The 19,210-nt window shown below is 40.4% G+C and overlaps 2 protein-coding genes across 4 annotated transcripts; one reads left to right on the forward strand and one right to left on the reverse strand.

Annotated features, from left to right (window-relative positions):
- Positions 1-4,582: 4,582 nt before the first annotated feature.
- smarcc1b (SWI/SNF related, matrix associated, actin dependent regulator of chromatin, subfamily c, member 1b) lies at positions 4,583-14,239 on the reverse strand. The gene is made up of 28 exons (XM_053333844.1): positions 13,910-14,239; positions 13,487-13,606; positions 13,037-13,122; positions 12,240-12,321; positions 12,047-12,139; positions 11,806-11,875; positions 11,634-11,703; positions 11,465-11,540; positions 10,873-10,998; positions 10,554-10,639; positions 10,349-10,455; positions 10,201-10,260; positions 9,798-9,826; positions 9,539-9,654; positions 9,320-9,391; positions 9,117-9,230; positions 8,689-8,842; positions 8,485-8,595; positions 8,204-8,263; positions 7,850-8,108; positions 7,636-7,707; positions 7,487-7,533; positions 7,284-7,392; positions 7,044-7,186; positions 5,577-5,711; positions 5,282-5,414; positions 5,040-5,126; positions 4,583-4,936 (listed from the first exon to the last, which is right to left on the reverse strand). Exons 1-28 carry the CDS (start codon positions 14,084-14,086, stop codon positions 4,869-4,871), a joined length of 2,862 nt encoding a protein of 953 aa, XP_053189819.1. The 5' UTR covers positions 14,087-14,239; the 3' UTR covers positions 4,583-4,868.
- Positions 13,938-19,099, forward strand: aste1b (asteroid homolog 1b). 3 transcript variants are annotated; one of them, XM_053333851.1, is made up of 7 exons: positions 13,938-14,059; positions 14,778-15,028; positions 15,859-16,125; positions 16,268-17,301; positions 17,414-17,645; positions 17,775-17,967; positions 18,290-19,099. In XM_053333851.1, exons 2-7 carry the CDS (start codon positions 14,791-14,793, stop codon positions 18,621-18,623), a joined length of 2,298 nt encoding a protein of 765 aa, XP_053189826.1. In that variant the 5' UTR covers positions 13,938-14,059; positions 14,778-14,790; the 3' UTR covers positions 18,624-19,099. The 3 variants fall into 3 exon arrangements, with proteins under 3 accessions (XP_053189826.1, XP_053189827.1, XP_053189825.1); XM_053333852.1 differs by having other exon boundaries at positions 13,938-14,011; XM_053333850.1 differs by lacking the exon at positions 13,938-14,059 and adding an exon at positions 14,258-14,386.
- The last annotated feature ends 111 nt before the right edge of the window (positions 19,100-19,210 follow it).

Here is a 19,210-nt window from a genome sequence, read left to right on the forward strand (position 1 = left end):
CGGATAAATCTGGAAAACAAGGAGTTAGTGAAAAAAATTGGCTCCAGGCATTTCCTTTCACTCAAATGTTGTATCAGAAGAAGGACCAGTGAGAAATGAAACTCGAATGACCAAACAAGTTCAGAGGATTTTAACCCAGTGAATTAATTAATCCAAAAAGTTAATTTGGATTTAAAGCTTAAACATTTGTTGGATGACTACTGACAATATGATAAAATAAAGAAATGAATGCCTGTCAGTTTGCTTTGAGATATTTTGTAATACTTGTACTCATGAGCAACAAATAAGGAATCTGCAATTAAGAGGAAACTAAACTGACTGCACAAGTTCAGATAATGTAAAGCCAAAGCATTCATTCAGTCGGTTCATTTAGCAACACTGTAAAAATCCAGAAAAACATCATATACTTGAAAATACTGTAATATGTGTGTAAAACTTAAACTTGTTGGATGGCTACTGACAATTTGATTAAATAAAGAAATGTATGTGAGACAGTTTGCTTTGAGCCATGGTTTCTTTTTTCTACAAACAATGCACAAACTCCACTCTCTCAGAGAGGCACAGGGGAAATGAAAAGCGTTATACTATTATATTAAACTTTATACTATTATATTAAACTTTATACTATTATATTAAAATTTATAAAGCCTCATCAAAGCTTTGTAGATAAATTGTTATCATATGTTTTACTGTTGTTTGATGTTTTTTTCATTAGATCTCATTGATATACACAGTAGTTTTGTCTGATTCAGTTTTTGCATTAGAAAACATTCATAACTACATGGCCTAAGCCTTCATATTGGCTCATGATCTGCAACACATTGTAGCATAATGTGGTGCAGGAACAAAGAGACAAAGACAACATGTTCATTTTTAATCACTTATCAATGTTAAGTTCTTCATTCCATTGCAACTACACACATTAATACACTTAATACATTGTATTATTGTCACCATGACACTTCGGTCCAAAATCTAAATTTGCTATAGATCAACCCACGAGTCTGCTGTAGCATAAATGATCTGTCAAGTAGTAAAGCATTATAACCAAGTTAAATGAAGAGGAAGCTGACACAAAACATCTATGGTCAAATGTTTCAGAGCTGTCAACTTTTCAGAAAACCTTGTAGTGACATTTCAGTTAAGTTGAGTGGACTCCTAATCTCTTGGGGACCTTTCATGGTTGCTACCATAGGTTCACAGACATTTTATTCAATTAGCAGTTTAAGTAAAGAAACTTGACTATGTACAACATGGGTATATAAAGCATTTGAAGTGTGGGTGCGGGTCTGACATCAGAGTAAATGTCATCTCCTGTATTCTGGTGCCTTATAACAGGTTTGGTATAAGGTTTTGACACTTTGATGTGACAGTGAGAAAAATGATATGTAGCCTGCATTTTGATATTAAATCCAGAGGAAGTGTTTGGCCCCAGGTCATATATTAGGACATATTAAAAAGCTACAAGTATAGAAATGATGAATCCATACTGTATGTCACAGCTGTGCATCAACCAAGTCAGCAGCAGCGGTGTGTGTGCGTGCGTGTGTATGGGGGTGGGGGCAGGTTTTGGTTTTGACAGCGTGACTAATGGCAGTGTGAGTGCATGTGAAAACGGTCATTTGCGTGACTGTCACTCTGACTGCGTGATAGTTGACAGCTCAGGAAAACCACCGAGATCCAGACCTCAGTGACTTAATTACACACTTCCTTGATATTTGCGTAACCATAGTAGCACGTATGCACATCACAGTACATGCAACAGTGCTTTGTCAGTCTATGGAGGCCTATTTAACAGGTTCTCATTAACAGTGGTTGAAATGTTCATTTTTTTACCTGTCTGGTATTCAGATCCAGTTGTAGTTTCGACTAATTAATAGTTTCTTCATGAGATATTTTTGAAGACCGGAGAAGAAAAATGAACACACAAAGAGCAGCCATTATAACTAAAGTTTTCTCATCATATACAGAAACTGTGTTTTTTTGTTATGGTGGCATCTGTATCAATGTGTTGGAGTGGCAACTGAAATGCAATGATTAACTAACTAACTAATTAACTTAGCACTGCCAACAGCATATTACATTCACAAACAAACAAAGCTACTGTATTTTCTCATTTCTCATTACATAACATAATTATGAAGAATGTAGAAAGAATACAAGAAAACAAAAAAGCATGCAGCTGAGTAATTGAACATTCTCTAGAAATGAAGAACATTTTGTCTTATTGTGCTCATGTTACACTTCTACAATATTTTTAATTTAAGGGGGAAGTGACAACAACAACAAACAAACAGTAAATAATTGAAAGAATTATTTATTTCAAATTAATTAATAATTAATGTGGTGATGGAATCCTAAGTCTGCAACAAACATTTAAGACAGGTTAAATGACTAAGGGGGGTGAGCTGTTTGAAAAATTAGTAAAATGAAGCAAAGCATAGGCGTTACCAGAAAAATGGGTACAAGGTCCAAAAATGGGTCAAACGTGTGAGGCGTGCGGGTTACCAAAACAATGGGCAAAATGACGAAGGGTGGTGGATTGTCCCGAAACTTGCTAAAAAAGAGCCAGGGGGTGGACTGATTGAGAGATGAGTAAAATTAAGCTCCATGGGGGTGTTACCCAAAAAGCAGGTAAAAGGCCTAAAAATGGGTAAAGTGCACAGGTTACCAAAAAATGGGCAAAATGACCAAGGCTGGTGGATTGTCCTGAAACTTGCTGAAATGAGCCAGGGGGAGGAATTGTCCAAAAAATTCAAATGCTTCTATTTTTGAGGAAATGGATATTACAACCTCTTCAGCTTGGCTTAACCTCTTAACGCACGCTGTTCCGTCTACGGAACGGGAGGGATGTTAAGAGGTAGCCACAAGTTCTTCAGGATGTTTTAAACACCAACCCTTAAACATATATATTCATGCCGTACATTGTTGGAAAGCTTAGATTGTCCTGATTCATTCAAGACCACTCACGACTTATATGGTTGCTCACAGCCGTAATTAGCGATTAGCTTGGCTAGCCACTCAGCTAAGTGAGAAAAGCTATAATGCCTACATACCTTCAAAGTCTTCCCTTTATCCACAACGTTCATCTTATGACACAGGACTTTCTGTACAGCTCGCCAAGTATCCATTCTTGTGAAATATGAAATCCGTTTCCATAAAACCGGAATATTTTCCTCAATATGTCAACATGTATTTAGTCCAACACGTAACGTAATAACGCAAATAACAAACCATATCCGGTTACGTCATTTCCTGACCTGCACGTCCATCTCAGAGTACACGTGACTAGATGTTTACGACCGTGAGCCTCTTCTGCTTCTGACGACACCACACACAAGCCAATCGGTGTTTAGGATTAGGCAGTACATGTCTCCAAAGCCAATGAGGACATGTGACCGGCAACAATGACGACATGGCTTTGATTGACTGCTGTTCTAGCCTATGGAAATATTCGGTGAAATGAAGTTGATAACCTTTTAGCCAATAGTCAGAGGTTTCCAACGGTGTATGACGATGACACTAAGCTATTACGTTTGGCTGTCCATAAACAAACTCCAAGCGTAACCGGCGTGCGCCCTGTGCGTAAAAGAGTTGAACCATATATCATTACGCACTCGGCATTTTGGTACACGGTTGGTTCTTCTTCGACTTGACATATGACTTATACCAAAATAAACAGATAGATAGATAGATAGATATGGCCAAACAAAAAAATATGGTTATATGTAATAATAATAATAATAATAATAATAATAATAATATGGCGTCAGCTTTCATTAGAGACCAAGATTTTGATTGTAGGCAAAGGGGATGTGAAGTTATAGGTGTTTGATTGCGGTTATACAGCTTTGGTAACCAAGTGTCCATTTGGAGTCTCCAAAAAGGACCTGAGGAAAACGCATGGACATACCTGTTGAAAAATAATTCAGAAAAATTCATCTTTTGGTCTTTTGACTCCAAATTTGGACTCCATGAAGCCAATACCTCTGGCTATGGCCTCATTGTGTCTATATCCTGCTGAGAGGTCCCTGAATGTCTGTACACATGTCATTGTAAAGGCAAACCTATGGGCGAGTAAACAACCCCATCATTGTAACCTCTGTCACTCTTTGTCAGTAAGTCACAGAATCACACAGACGCTTTTACAAGAATCCTGAGAGTGTTTCCTTTCCAATGATACCAGACACATCTCTGAGTCCCAAACTATGTGGGATCTGTGCTGCTCACAACTTGGGCATGTCGTTTAGGCTAACAGCATAAAAAACAGGGGCGTGTGTTAAGTGGTTAATAGGTTCTAGGCCTATAAAATATAGAGATGAGATATGATGTTGCTTCTCATTGAGTACCTGATGTTGACGCACATCTAGATGTGTAACTAACAATAACTAATAATAAAAGTTAATATATATTAACCTTTTTGAGTTTTTTAATACCCTATTTAAATGCTGCTTGTAACGTGTTTGAACATTGTTCTATTAATATAGTTCTTCCATAGTACAAGTGTAGTTGAAGTGTCGAAAAGCACTAAATATACATTCTCTCAAACACATAAACAAAATCACACACCCAGGAGTTTGTTTCATATAAAAACAACTTTAATGAGCCAAGCTCAATCTGCAGATTTCTCAACTCTGACGTCAGAACACAAACATTTCACAGATATAAGACGGACTGAGCCGTTTGACCAAATACACATCAGCTGTGTTTTATGTGCTTGTGTAACGTTCAGTCTAAAAAAAAAATGTGACTACTGGAGAGTTACAGACTTCAATTTTTACTGTTCCTGAACACTACACCAGTGTTACATTTTCATGTGTGTCCTTGATGAAGGAGGATTGGTGCAATTGTCCTGTTTTGTGGTCAGATCAAGTGTGGCTTGACGCTGGAGGACCGGGCTGAGTTGGTGCTATCCCATCAGGCTGTGAGGATGGGTCTGAGATGTAATAGAAGAAATTAGCCTCATGACACCCACTGAATCAGACAATGCTCAAAATACAACCATCATTTTAAACCACTAACAGTAAAAAAGTACTCACACATCCCATTGGGAGCTCCAGGGTGTCGAGGGGCCATCGGCTGGGCATTTCCTCCAACGGGCATCATCCGGTTGGGCATGGACTGGCCTGAAGAAGGGGGCATGAAAGTAACAATAATCTCACAAGTGTGAACTTCTGAGTGACACCACATGTGAATGTGGTTTGCTGCACTCTAAAAAAGGTGTGAGTGTTAGGGGGATTGTCATTTCTTTTACTGGGGGGGTATGTGTGTGTGGCCAGACCTGAATGCTGCATTGTGAATCCTGGCTGCCCCTGCTGCTCCCTCTGCTGGCGCACTTTCATCTCTGCCTGCTTAAGCTGCTCAGTGTGGAACGTCTGCCTCTCAGACAGTAGCTGCTGCCGCTGCTGCTCCAGCTGCAGTGACAACACATACACATGATCTATGAGTGATATGAGCTTCCACATATAAACAATGAGGAGAAGAAATGCTAACAGAGGTCAAAACCTAATCATATGGGCTTTTTGAAATTTTATGAAGTATAGCTGATGGTTTTAAACAGAAGAATGTTCACTCACAGCCTCTTTCTCACGGTCCATTATGGTCTCCAGCTCCTCAAAGTGTCTCAGCTTGATCTCCAGCTTCTTCATCTGTGTCTCCACCAGCAGAGCCACCAGGGACTTGATCTTTCTCTCTTCTACTGCCGCTAAGTGCTGTGAATACAGAAGGAAAAAGATGGAGAAAGTTAGAAATCGCAAGAAGAGACACACAAGAAACTGGGTGTGGTAAAAGCTTGCGACAAGTAAATTAAAAAGGTAGTTGAGGGAAAGATAATGAGGGAACACATTGAGATGGTGGAGAAAAGATAAGAGGTGAGAGGAGACTAGAATAAATTGGGTGTGACAGAGCGTGTCAGTGATGAATAAAAATAGACTGTAAGTAAGAAAACTACCATATCAATCATCATCAACCAGGGCTGGGACAATAATTGATCTGACTATACATCTTGATGGAAAACATTTTAAGTGGGCACACCACCACAGGTTATTGTTAAAATGCTTTATCACAGTAGCTGGCCATGACGATGGGTAGGAACATTTCTCGGCCACACAGATAGAAAACAAACACTGATGTATTAAATACTGATAAATCTCATAGCAACACACATGACAACCTTTTCAGTTAAGGATAATCCAACGATTATCAAAATAGCATGTTAACTTGTTTAGCGTTTAGTCATGTTAATTGTAACACTGTGACACAAAGGTCATTCTTACAACAAGGAAACAACTGTAAATACTGTATGTTTCAAATGCACTGTTAAATCCAATAATTATCAAGATGACAATGTATACGGTGTAAATTTTTGTCATAACATTATACTGTTTTTTAATATCAGCAAATGCCTGTCAGCAAGCTTCCTGGTGTTGTAAAATGCCCTCTGGTGGTCTTTATAAAACAAAAATTACTGACAGGATGATAGGAAACTGGGACCGATCATGAATCACAGACTCCACCAGCTGTTTGAGATTTGATCCCAAGTGAGACTAATCATTATTGATCCAACCTAAGCTCCTGTCTTGTTAACATATCTACATGAGAGAGATAGCTCAATTTACACAAAGAGCTAATAGCCACATATTAACATAAACACTACCTTTGCCAAATGATCCAGACAGCTAGTTGTTTAGTTAACTTAGCTGCCATGAATACACTGCTACAACCTATGGCACTTGGTATATAAACCTCCCTGTCTAGACACAACACATCACTGGTTGCAAATTTGCAACGAGTCAATCTTATACAGGTACGATCATTTACTCTCATATGTAATCTTATCTCTGGTTTTAATCTGACAAAAATATGTTTGCATCATTTAGAAGAGCAAAGCCAGGTCTTAAAGGGATCTCCAAAATGGTGCTAGTCTTGGTTGCTAGGAGACCTCAGACACAACTGAAAAAAGCCCCTATTTAAAATGACAGCAATTTCTTCACAGGAAGTCCCTGTGATTAGTCCGTTTTGAAGTTGAAGGGGCGGGGCTTTACCTTAGCCTTTGTAGCAGCAGAGGCTAGAGCCGATGCTGCTGCCGTGGCAACGCTGCCCTCCACCAGGTCCTGCTCCATCACTCTCCTCCCCTCATCCCCTTCTCCCTCTCGCCGCCCTACGCTGTCATCGTCATCTCCCCTCGCTGGAACAAAGAGGGGATAATTTTTGATATAGAAAACGTGCACATAGACACACATACAGTCAATCCACAAATACATATTCTGCACATATATACATACCGTCTCTCTCCTCTGCAAGTATATTTTCAGCATTTTCTCTTTTGACTAGTATTGCCTCCATTTTTGCCCCACTGGCTTCCACTTTTAGTCCATCTGCCCTAGCGGGGGCCTTAATAGATCCAAACACACATTCAGGGTAAACAAAGGAAATCATCAGCAGATACATTATGCCTGTAAAAGTCATGCTCTTGTTGGCACATCACCTGATTTGAAGAAGAGTTTGTCTCCATTTTTTCTGCATCCATTGATTCTGAAGGACAGAAAAAAGTATGATATATATAAAATTATAGAAAAAAAATAGACAAATAAATTAAATTGTGTGTGACTACTTGTGTATGTGCTTCAATCTCACCTGTCTTTTCAGGTTGGTTGGAAATTTCAAAGACTTTATCGATGGACTCCTCCTGCACTTTGGAAAACTCCTCTGAAAAGGAACATTTATGGTCACCACACATTTTTATTTTACTTACACACATACTACACACACAGCCTTAAAGTCATACATCTACCCATATTATAGACTACACACAAATTAACACTGTCTTCCTTTTTCTCCGTCCGCTCACCCAGTGCAGCCTTAGCTGCCGCTGATGCCACCCGTGGATCCACCACAGATGCCAGGAAGGCCACAGTGCTCATCACAGGGTTCTCTGATTGGCTGAAAGGCACGGGCTGGTACGCCAGTGGGCCGAGGGAAGCCGAGGAATCTTCCAAGTAAGGGTCTTCTATTGGCAGACGAAGGAAGTGGAGGATACATTCGTCCTGCGTTCTGGAGCCCACGTGCTCTGAAACTTTGTTCCAGTCATCTCTGTAAACCTCTAAGGCCTGAGAGAGGCAGAGAAGGTAGGATAAAAATCATTGTGTAAATTAATCCACTGTTAAAACACAAGTTGCCCCAAAAAATTAAGTGATGGTCTTACCTCTAATAACAAAAGCGTCTCTTGCTCTGTCCATTCCCTTCCTGCACTCCCTCCTTTAGTCTGAGACAGAGGTCATAAGAGTAATGTAAGAATGATAGTAGTAACTTTTTAAACACCTAATGTCAGTAAAACATAGGAATGGAAAATAGGTTGGGGAGAGTGAGTAAATTGATACAAATACAGTACATGTATGGAGTACATGCAGTACAATATATATATATATATAAACAACTTTAAACAAAGATTACTTTCTTTATGTTTGTGTTGTTGCTGTGTGATACCTTAGGGTGTTTCCTGGCATAGATGTCTGAGCGCAGACCAAAGTTCTGGCTGTCTGAAGGCTTCTCTCTGCTCTTTTCTGGGAAAAACAACATATGCTGCGACGCTGACACCTGCAAGAGTGAGAGTAAGTGGCAGAATTTGTCAGGAAATTTTCAGATTCAAATACAAGATTGCTGAGCTGTTCTTTGTCATGTGTGTTTTACCTGCAGAGGTTTGTGTTGCAGGGGGGCCAGCCCGGACGGTGTGTCAGCCAGTACGTTGAAATGAGGAGTGGGTGGGGGTCCCATGGGGAGAGGTCTGCTCTCTGCATCCACCTGGTAGTTAATCATACCCCACTGCTCCAAAAATGCATGAACCCTGGACACAAAAAATATTTTTTCTTTCTTTTCATTTTTCTGTGTTCCAGGTAAAACTGCCCCCACAAATACGACGATGTAAATAAACATCTGTCATGCTGAAATTCTAAATAAAAGCTGTTCTTGAACTGCTGACCCATGAGCTACACTTCACACCTCATGTTCCTTCCCACCATTAACAGATTTAATTCATTAACACAATCACACAGCTGAGCACTCACACAACACCTAATTTAGCCACCATTGGGTGCAAACACCCACACAGTAAGTTATACCTCATTATAGCACAGACGTCTCCAGTGAGATTGCGTCTGCAGGAGGTTGAACTCAGGTATTCCTGGGGGTTAAGTCGGTACGTGTCGATCATGAAGTTACGGTAGGCCAGGAAGCTGCAATGTACAGGGAAGATCATGCTGTTAGCTATATTGAACCTTTGATTTTAAGTTTTTGCTGATGCATGAATGTCAGCTGTACTCACATTTCTGGAGATTTTGATTTGTTCTTTCCATTGAAGAATTCAGGGAGGGCCCGCTTTTCTATTGAGTGGATGCTGGAAAATATTGACACAAAAAAGGTTTTTAGGGTTAAAACTTAGATTTATAGTAAGGTCCAGATTAGGAAAAGCCAGGTAAGGAAACTACAAACAGAGTGCAGAAATGTACCCATTTTCAAGTGAAAACAGGTGCATTTTACTTACCTATTATAATTGAACCAAGAAGTGTAGCTCGGTATTATGATATGATGTGTTTGTTCTGTGATGTTTTCCTCTCCCTCTGATAGGCGTGGTATCTCTCCTCTCCCCTCCTCATCCTCCTGATGTAGCATCCACACAGTGTAAATTTAATGATATGTTTACATTACTGTCTTAAACAAAACAATAAGAAAACCCTACAGACCACTCCAGTCCTGCTGCATTTCAAAGAAACATTTTGAACATATGAAAATTGCATATTTACCCTTCCTGGGAAATCATCCTCTGGTTCATCTGAGAGAGAGAATAATTGAGCGATGGGTTAAAATTCAAGATGCACACACGTAAACAAAAGAGACGTTTTTAACAAGGAGCAAACAGTCTTTTAAGCCTGGTACCAGACTTCTGAATCTCTGGTTTCTTCTGTAATTCAAACAGAACTGTGAAATACAATTCAGTCTCATTATCCAGCTACATGCTTGTAAGTGTACAGTCAGTCCAAATAACTGATAGCATGTGTGTCACCTAAATGCAACACACCCTTGAAGAAGTGATCATCTGAAACAATCAAAATACTACTGAAACAGATGAGTTTTGTTTTAGATATTCAGATGTATGTACACATGGTACATTCCTCAGTAAACATTAACAATAACATACAAACTTACCTAGGTCTGCCATAGTCCCTCCTTTGACAGGGGTATTCTCACTGTCCTTCTTGAGGTTGACTACAAAGAGAGAGAGAATGAAACCAATGTGAAAATCTGCTGTAACGTGGGGCATTTTTATCATTTATGCTAACTTTAATTATTTTACCATTCTTGGGTAGTATGACCTCCTCCATGTTAGGGACAGGAGTAGGGTCCTCCATGTCTTTGGTCAGGTCCTCTTCTGGCTCTTCTTCTTGTTGTCCACGCCTTCTCCTGTGCACACACACACACAAAAAAATGAATGATGACACCATGCAAAGAAACACCATGCAGAAGACAAACATTGCTTGAATGAAATTGACATGTCTTACCCCTTCTTTCCTTTCTTCCTGCCTTCAGAGGAAGGAGGAGATGGGGAGCGTCTTCTCTTTTTGAATGGTGTGGACTTTGAGTCCTGCTACACGTTGTGATAGTACAAAGAAAGTCAGAGTTTAAGTGTCATTGACTGAAAAATAAAAGATCCAGACTCTTAACATTTAAAAAAACATCCATTACAACCTCCATTACTGTAAGGTCTATTCAAATCCATTCACTCTCTGTAATTGAATTTAAGTTCAAATATTTAACTGCAATCTAATAAAAACACTTTTCCCTTCACAAGCCTTCCTGTGACTATATCTTCACACAAACCTGGTCATCTCGGAGGTGAATGCGCTGGCGGAGAATGACTGGTACATTCCTCTCATCCACACAATAGTCTTCCTCGTTCATCCACTCGTTGAAAACATCTGTGTCCAGAACCCAACCAGCATGGACCTGAAGCGCACACACCCACACATAAAATGAGAATTAAATTGGGAGTTAAGAAGCAAGCTATTACATATTGGTGCATCTCATCAATGACTTTAATTAACGCACATCAGAGAATATCACCAAATGCTACTAAAATTTTAATTGAGCAGATAAATCAATATTGCTTTTTTGTATGTGGTTTTCTTTGTATATATGTATATATATATATATGAGTTATGATATATGAGTTTTAGAGATCACATAAACTTTGGCCTGTTCCTGTTCTAAGCATATCAAATTGTAGCAAAACACAAAATTGTAGCAACACAAGGCGACAGCCCTAACAGGTGACAGAAAGTTCATTTCAGACACTGAATACAGCTCAATGTAGTGTCACGTTGTGCAGTGTAAAATAACATTATATGGTTTGATCTAGTAATGCGGCAGCAAATGGGACAATGCAGGAGGTTGTAAGCATCTGTGTGCTCACCCTCCAAGGTTTTTCTGGATGTGGTGGTTCTTCAACTTCTCCTTCAACATCACCGGAGGACAACCAACTGTCATAACTGTTATAATGAGAATGAAAATGAAAATACTGGTTTAGTATTCTTAGTATGTGTGAAAACATCTGTGGGTGCTCATGTGTGTTCATGCATTACCTGTCAGGGTGCATGCCCCAATGTACCAAGACATGGTTGTCTTTTCGCATGACTGGACGCATCCATTCATCTGAGAATAGATGTGTTTAAAACAAGGCAACAGGTTAATTCCCAGTGCTTTATAAAGATAAAGCACACACTCACGCGCACACACACAGAATAAATGACTGACCTTCTTCTGTAGAAGCAGGTGAGGGATATATGTGGTGGCTGGCAAGCACTCTGTCCTCTGTGAGTGTACCCTGTGGAAGGAGACAATGTGATCCAGTAGCAATAAGACTGAACTACATCATCAGCCAGACATGCCTCAGGATACATTTTTAAATCTGTAATTCTAGCATAATATTCTTCTTATTTGGCCTGTGTAACCATCTATCCATGTATCCCCAACTCTCTCCTCTGAAGCACTTTACCTGGTGCTTGGTGATGATACCAGTCAGTCTGCCAGCCAGCTCCTGGTCCAGTGTGGGGTCCAGATAGACCACAGGCAGTGACATACAATTGTTCTAATGACACACAAAATACATGTACACATTGATCAATGGGGTGTCCTTTGTGAGCTGGTGCGTGTGTGTGTGTCTGTCTTTGTAGATGTGTCATTGTCACCTGTGTCAGTGCTCTTTCAATAGTACTAAACATCTCCACATTCCTTTCAGTTCTTGATGGATTCTGCAAGTCAAACCTTCTCCTGTGAAGGGAGGCAGGGGAAGAAAAGCATCAACGGCATGTGAAATACTTTTCTTGTGACACTGAATCAGTATGAATCAGTAAAGGTTAAGATTTATGATTGTTATGAACCAGTAAAAGATAATGACCATGTGGTTAAACTAGTATGGTGAATGATCATTTGATCTATACACATGATTATTAATTATAACAAGCCATGTGCCACTTATTTTTATATCAAATCCAGAAATAATGGTAACTCAAAATGACTATATTGAATCACTGCCAATGCTTTACAACATTGAAGGTCATCTTTGATGTCACTGGAGACATCACTAAGGGCGAATGATCTGTAATTAATGATGAAAAATCCCTGGGTTTGTGAAAACAAGGAGTAGCTGAGGGAAAATAAGTTCCACAATAGGAGGAGCTGAATTGAGTATACAAGACTGTGTTTTCAGTTTTCTGCATCAGTGTCTGCTCCATGGACCAACCTTGATTTACTTGTGTTATGCTTAAAATGTATTTGACTGCCTGATTCTGTGTTTTCATGATTGTTTGAGTACTTTTCTTTGTTCATGGGTTAAATATGTTGTGGAACGCTTCAAGTTTTATTGGTCAAGCTGATGGATCTTTTTCCCTGACAGACATGGTAAAGAGGAATCAAACAAATGCAGAGCAGGTTAGTGTAGGATACCACTGTGAAACGGCAGAAACATAGGAGGCTTGCTACTCACCAGCCTTGCTCAGCCTTGAACTTGTAAGCAGTGCCAAGAATGTGGCAGAGTCCACCTCCTGCCCGCAGGTCCAGAAAGCATTGTGCCTGCAGAAGAATGACTAGTTACTAACTAAAACTTTTTATTTAGCTTTCTGTTTATGTTTCAACCACTACTACTACATTTACAGACATCTTACATTTCATTACCACAATGGAGCTAGGCTTTTAGCTTTAATATATTGTGTTCTTATCATCTACTGCCAAGAGTGAGTGATTCAATTCTCGTGTTTACCTTTAGTGTCTATGTACCTATGGATATACAACATGGTGATGTCACACACCTTGAAATCAACATGCATTACAACAACTGGACACTTTGAACGCTGCTTACAGTCAGAGGTGTTCTACAATGAGTAACATTAGGGAGGAGAACATTGTGACAGTGATGAACAGAAAGAGGCAGACTCACAGGCAGTTTGGTGAGAGCAGGACTGGTAGCTTGTCTGCCAAACGCATCCTCTTGAAACTGAAGAAGCTGCAGGGTCACTGCAGCCAGAGCCTGACAAGATGGAGCATCCACCAGCACATACTAAACACAGATACACACATTTAGAGACTGTGAGGAGGACCACTTTTTCATCATCATGCTGCATCTTATCGAGTGTCGTTAACTCAACAGCTGTATTTGGTCTGATTAACCTTTCGGATTTAACCATTTTAACATCATCTTGTATATTTCTATTTAAAGTAGGTATAACACTATTTAACTCCAGGGCACAAATCTCACTGGTCAGTATAAACGCAACGTTATCCAGCATGAGATGTTTGTTTACAGTGTGAGCCATTAGGACTTGCTAGCGGGGGGAAGGCGGCTAGTTTCTTAGCTAACTACCTTTTTGTACTGCTTTCCGATCCACTGTCGCACCACCTCCAGCTGGGCTAAAGTATCTGGACTCTCCCAGAACCTGGCGGACGGACTGCTGTCTTTTTTCCGGTGTGTGGCCGTCAAGGAGCTGCCCTGGCTTGACCCTGGAATCTCCAGGTTTACTCCTCCAGACATTGTAGCCATTATAACCCGGGATTAATTGCAAACAGGGGAACAAAACTGGCTAGCGCGTTTGCTAGCGTTTTGGTGGTCTCGTTTTGTCTCGCGAGGTGAATCGCGATTTCCGCAGTACAAAATTATATTTTGTCATTTTTTAAATTTTTATATTTTATATTCAAGCATTTTTCAGATGGATTTATTGCTTTGTTTTATTCAACGATACCTGAATAAAATATGAAAAAAAAAATTATGCAAACCATCATATACAAATTTATGACAGGCTAGGACGTTTAGCTTGAACAAGGAAATAGTTGTGCAGGACATGTGAGTTGAAGTTACGCTGTAGCAAATCATTTGTTATTTAATGCTTTAATTAACAATCACCTAGTTTCATTTATGATCATGTGTGAGAGCGTACTTCATGCACTGTTCTTTTTTTGGCTTTCGGTTTATTTGCATGTTTTGTATTGCAGTAATTTCCGTTATGTCGCAATTATTCAGTCATATGTCTGTCAGGAAAAACTAACTCCTGTTCAGCCGACTGTCTGCTAAGCTGTGGTTAGCCTGTTTCCAGTGTCATTTTCTTTTCCGTCGCATTCTATAATTGGATGTCTGCAAAACCTCAGAGCCATACGTTCCACAAGCCACTCTGCACGGGAAGTGGAAAACACTGCAGCGAATAACATTAACTCAATCTTCTCCATGTCATTCCTAGACCCAGAGATCCCATGGGTGTTCAGGGTCTTACTACCTATGTGGAGGGCAACAGAAACTTCCTCCAAGATGTGAGGTTCAGGGACAGTCGACTGGTTATCGATGGCTGCAGTCTGTATTTTCGCCTTTACTTTAACCACGGTTTGGACCAACAGAATGGAGGAGACTACGATGCTTTTGCGTGCCTGCTCACCCAGTTCCTCTCTGCACTGGCAGCCTGTAACATCCAGCCATATGTGGTCCTGGATGGAGGTAAGGATTGCAACCCAGTCAAATTCCTACACTCCCTAAGCTCCTTTATAATCAGCAAACTCAACTTATTACAGTTTCTGATAATGGTGATACCCAGTAATTATCTTAAGTTAAAAACCAATTCAAAGATTAATTTCTATTTGAAGAAAGAACAAAACTCAAACAAATGTATCAAATTTGTAACTTCATTTATTAAGTTGTCTAGTTTTAACTTAGAGATTCGATCCAGATATGTTTTGAGATGTAACATACTCTACTTTGAATAATAATTTGTGTCTAATAAGATTTCCTCCTCAAAAAGTTAAATAACCTTTTTAAAAACCTTAATATGACACCTCCTCCTCCAAATATCTATGAGTACATAAATATATTTCATTTCAAAAGTTTTCCTGCTGGACAAAAGAGTTAAGTTCATTATCAGTGTTTATGCTCTGGAAGTTTCCATTTCACATGTATTTGAATATTGGAACACGACTGACTGCAATCATGTCAGTCACTAATCAGGCTTGTAGGCTTACCTTTTAAACTAAACTTAGATTTTCAATGAGCACAGATAAACTTTCCACTTTCAGCAGATGAATGTGAAAACAGCCCTTTAGTGTCCAAGTCTGTGCATGCATCATTCTGCACAGTGAAGCTCAAACTTTAAACTTTTGGATGGGAGAAGACTTTAAATTATAAACTATAGTCAGATGTGATTGAAGTGGGCATTCATTGGTAAATTAATCATACAAAATAGAAAAAATCAGTTTGTTCACCCTATACAAATAGGTTTGTCTGCAGTTGTAAGACCCAAAAATGTTTAATTTCTGTCTCTTTGTTATTTTAAGGGATGGACCTCAGTGATAAGAAGTTTCCCACACTGCGGCAGCGTCTTCAGTCCAAGATAAAGGAAGCTGACAGTTTATCTCACGGCCGTAATGGCTCTGTTCTTCCCATCTTCACCAGAGATGTCTTCATTCAGGTCCTCATCCAGAGAGGAATCCCACTGGTCCAGTGTTCAGCTGAGGCCGACTGGGAGATTGCATGTTTGGCTCACCAGTGGAACTGTCCAGTTCTGACCAATGACAGTGATTTTTATATCTTTGACCTGCCAGGTGTGGTTAGTCACAGGATTTTTCTTAAAGTACTTAAATGAGGTGATAATATCCTTCTGTAATGAATGGGAGTGTGATTATCCCCCTTGATTTTTCAGTTTTACACAGTGTATTCTGTATGTCTTTTATTTTCTTATTTTAGGTGGTTACCTGCCACTCAAGTTTTTCCAGTGGACCAACCTTAATGGTAAAGCCTCTCAACGCTATATCTCGGCTCGGTGCTATACCACTAGTAGTCTGTGTCGCTGGTTTGGGGGCATGAACCAGGAGTTGCTACCCTTATTTGCTGTCCTGACTGGTAATGACTATGGGACTCCAAAAGATGCTGATACACTTTTTGCTGTTCTAGATTTGAGTGCATTTAGGGGAGGTGGCGGCAGGGGTAGAGGTCGAGCACCCTCCTCCCGCATTGAGGGCCTCCTGTTTTGGCTGTCTTCTTTCCCTAGTCCAGTGGAGGCCCTGGAGGAAGTGAGCAGGCTAATAGGGGAGACGGGTAGTAGAGGCAAGAGAGGACAGAAGGGTGGGCTGAGTTCTCAACTGTGGGCAGGTATGCAGGAGTACCATATCACCCCTCAAAGCTCTCTGGCTTACTGGTTCTCTGGAGGTCAGGTACTTCCAGGAGGGCAGACCTCTACACTTGCACAGCTACCACAGTGCCTGTCATGGGCTGCAGCGCAGGGGCTTTTGGCTCCCTCGGTAGTGGATGCTTTAGTGATGCGCAGGGTCTTGCTCATGCCACAGGTGGAGAACAGCAAGCTACCCAGCAGCCACTGTAGTGCCATAGCTATACGGCAGGCTATATATGGGATATTACTGCTGGGAGGTCAAGGTAACATAACTCAAGGAAGAGGGGGGAGTATACAGGGACCAGGAGGTGCTGGTCATCCACAACATGTTAGGACAGAAGAACATATCAGCCAGGAGATGAGAGGTGGGAGAGGTCGAGGGGGAAGGGGACGTGGAGGTAGGGGTCAGGGCAATGTATCTCCCTTACAGCAGGGTGAAAATGTAGGTTTTAGCATTGAAGAAGCAGCTGGTGTAGCTACAGTGCAGTCTCAGGGCTCCAGTGCCACCATGTGTGTGGAAGAATATGACCGTCTGGACCTGAACTTGAAGAAAAACCAAGTGGAGGCACATTCACTCAAAACCCCTTTATTCATGGATACACTCAGCCAGGTAAACATGACAACAAAACTAATATAAATTCGGGTTCATACTGTTGATACTGGGAATGATCAGTTGTTAAGATTCATGTCATTTCCCAATGTTGTGCCTTGATTTCATGCAGGCTCCTGCAGCAGCTCGTCTTGGTGGCCTGTTAGAAGTCTTAGGTGTTAAGGAGATTGACCTGGCTCTTGCTCCTCTCCACTTGAGGCTGGCTGTAGCAGTGACAGGTTACTGGTTGCGAGAGGCCATACCAACACCCTCACAGCTCCAGCTCCAAGCTTTGGTGCTGGGCATGGTCTATGGAGAGCTGTCTTGGAATAACCAGCCCGGAGCTAACCACTACCAACATGCTGGTTAGTCATACTGTTTAGTATGTTACATGTTGCTCCCCAAGCACATTTAGTGGTTTGCCAAAAACAAAACAAATCAAACTGTTCTAAACATAATGATCTAAAACCTGTTGCTGGTGTGCACCATTCCAGTCCCACAGCCAAACTGGGCTGCAGAACGCAATGTGTTGGCAGGGCTGGATCGTCAACGTGTGAGAGCAGGGGAGAGAAGGGGCTTGGATGTCGGAGTGGCTCACAGTTTCAGCCAATGGCAGGCCTGCCTCTGGAGTGCGCTGTGTCTTAATCAGCTATTGCTGCTACCACTGCCTGAACCACACCTGTCATGGTAAGACAGGATAAAAAGGAGAGATAATAAACTGTAATTTTCACCTATTCATCCATATAAGGTGAATGATAACCAGAGCTGTATCAAATGACTATTTTTCATTGAGAATTAAAAATTATTTATTTTCATTTATTTTTATCATTTAGTCTGTCAGATAATAAAAATAGACATTACAGTTTGTCAGAAAAAAAGAAATTGCTTATCCTGTCACTCAGTTTATTTGCACAAGTTTTTAAATAATTAACTCTAAAGATTAATATCTGCAGATACCACCATGATAAAGTAAAATTTTGCTTCCTCTCCATCTATGTGTGTTTGTCAGGGTGTTTAGTGGTACCTTGGTGCACGGCCTCTTCAGATATCTGAAGGGGGGCCGAGCTGCTGAATCCCTTTTACCTGGGGGTTCCTTGTCTGGACAACTCTACTTCTCCCTGCTGGATGCTGTGAAGAGCTGCAGCTCCAAAACCCATCCCTCCTCTTCTGCAGCCGGTAGGGGGAGGAGAGGCAGAGGACGAGGACGAGGACGAGGACGGGGAAGCAGAGGAAGAGGGGGAGGTAGGAGAGGAGCAGGGGGAGGGGGAGGGAGCAGAGGGACTGAGGAGATCAATAACAGGTTTGCGCTACTTATGAGTGAGGAAGAGTTTGATGATGATTAATAGGGAGGCAGAGAGCACTGAAACAGAAACACATTGATATGAAGCAATTAATAGAGACCAAATTATATCCTAGTGGATTATAAAAGATGCTCAGGGAATGATGCAAATTGTCATTTTCAACTGAACACATCTTAATGTTTACCACCATGCTTCTACCTTTGTAACCATATTGCACTAATCTACCCTTCCTCAGTAGCAACCTGCTTATGTTTTAATTTATTCTTGCAGATTCAAATCATGTATCAAATGTTATCCCAAAGCACATTCTTGCCATATTTTAACTGATTTATGAGATGTTTTTATCAGATAAATGTCACTTGTTTTCAAGTGGACAGTAATATAAACACAAAATCTGAACATAGAGATGTCTTGTATCCAGAATTGGCAGCTAATGTCATCTCAGTGTGCAACATATCATTTTTATCACATGTGCTTTAATATCCCATGAATTTTGTAACTAAGTTCTGTGTAATATTTTATAATAATAAAAAAAGTCAAACTCATCTACGTTTTTTTAAATGATCACATACAGACAATTTTTACTCCACAATTTTTATTATTTCTTATAAACACTGTTTAAAGTTACA

This window comes from Scomber japonicus, chromosome 15 (genome assembly GCF_027409825.1).
Source record: "Scomber japonicus isolate fScoJap1 chromosome 15, fScoJap1.pri, whole genome shotgun sequence".
Taxonomy (NCBI): Eukaryota; Metazoa; Chordata; class Actinopteri; order Scombriformes; family Scombridae; genus Scomber; species Scomber japonicus.

What these genes read in the sequence shown, in the direction of transcription:
- smarcc1b (XM_053333844.1), bottom strand. Translation starts at nt 14,086, where the DNA reads ATGGCTACAATGTCTGGAGGAGTAAACCTGGAGATTCCAGGGTCAAGC. An exon ending in ATGCCAGGAAACACCCTAAG is followed by an intron (nt 8,264 to 8,484) that starts GTATCACACAGC and finishes CCTCTGTCTCAG; the next exon opens with ACTAAAGGAGGGAGTGCAGG. An exon ending in AGACGCTTTTGTTATTAGAG is followed by an intron (nt 8,109 to 8,203) that starts GTAAGACCATCA and finishes TGCCTCTCTCAG; the next exon opens with GCCTTAGAGGTTTACAGAGA.
- aste1b (XM_053333851.1), top strand. Translation starts at nt 14,791, where the DNA reads ATGGGTGTTCAGGGTCTTACTACCTATGTGGAGGGCAACAGAAACTTC. An exon ending in ATATGTGGTCCTGGATGGAG is followed by an intron (nt 15,029 to 15,858) that starts GTAAGGATTGCA and finishes TGTTATTTTAAG; the next exon opens with GGATGGACCTCAGTGATAAG. An exon ending in TCATGGATACACTCAGCCAG is followed by an intron (nt 17,302 to 17,413) that starts GTAAACATGACA and finishes GATTTCATGCAG; the next exon opens with GCTCCTGCAGCAGCTCGTCT.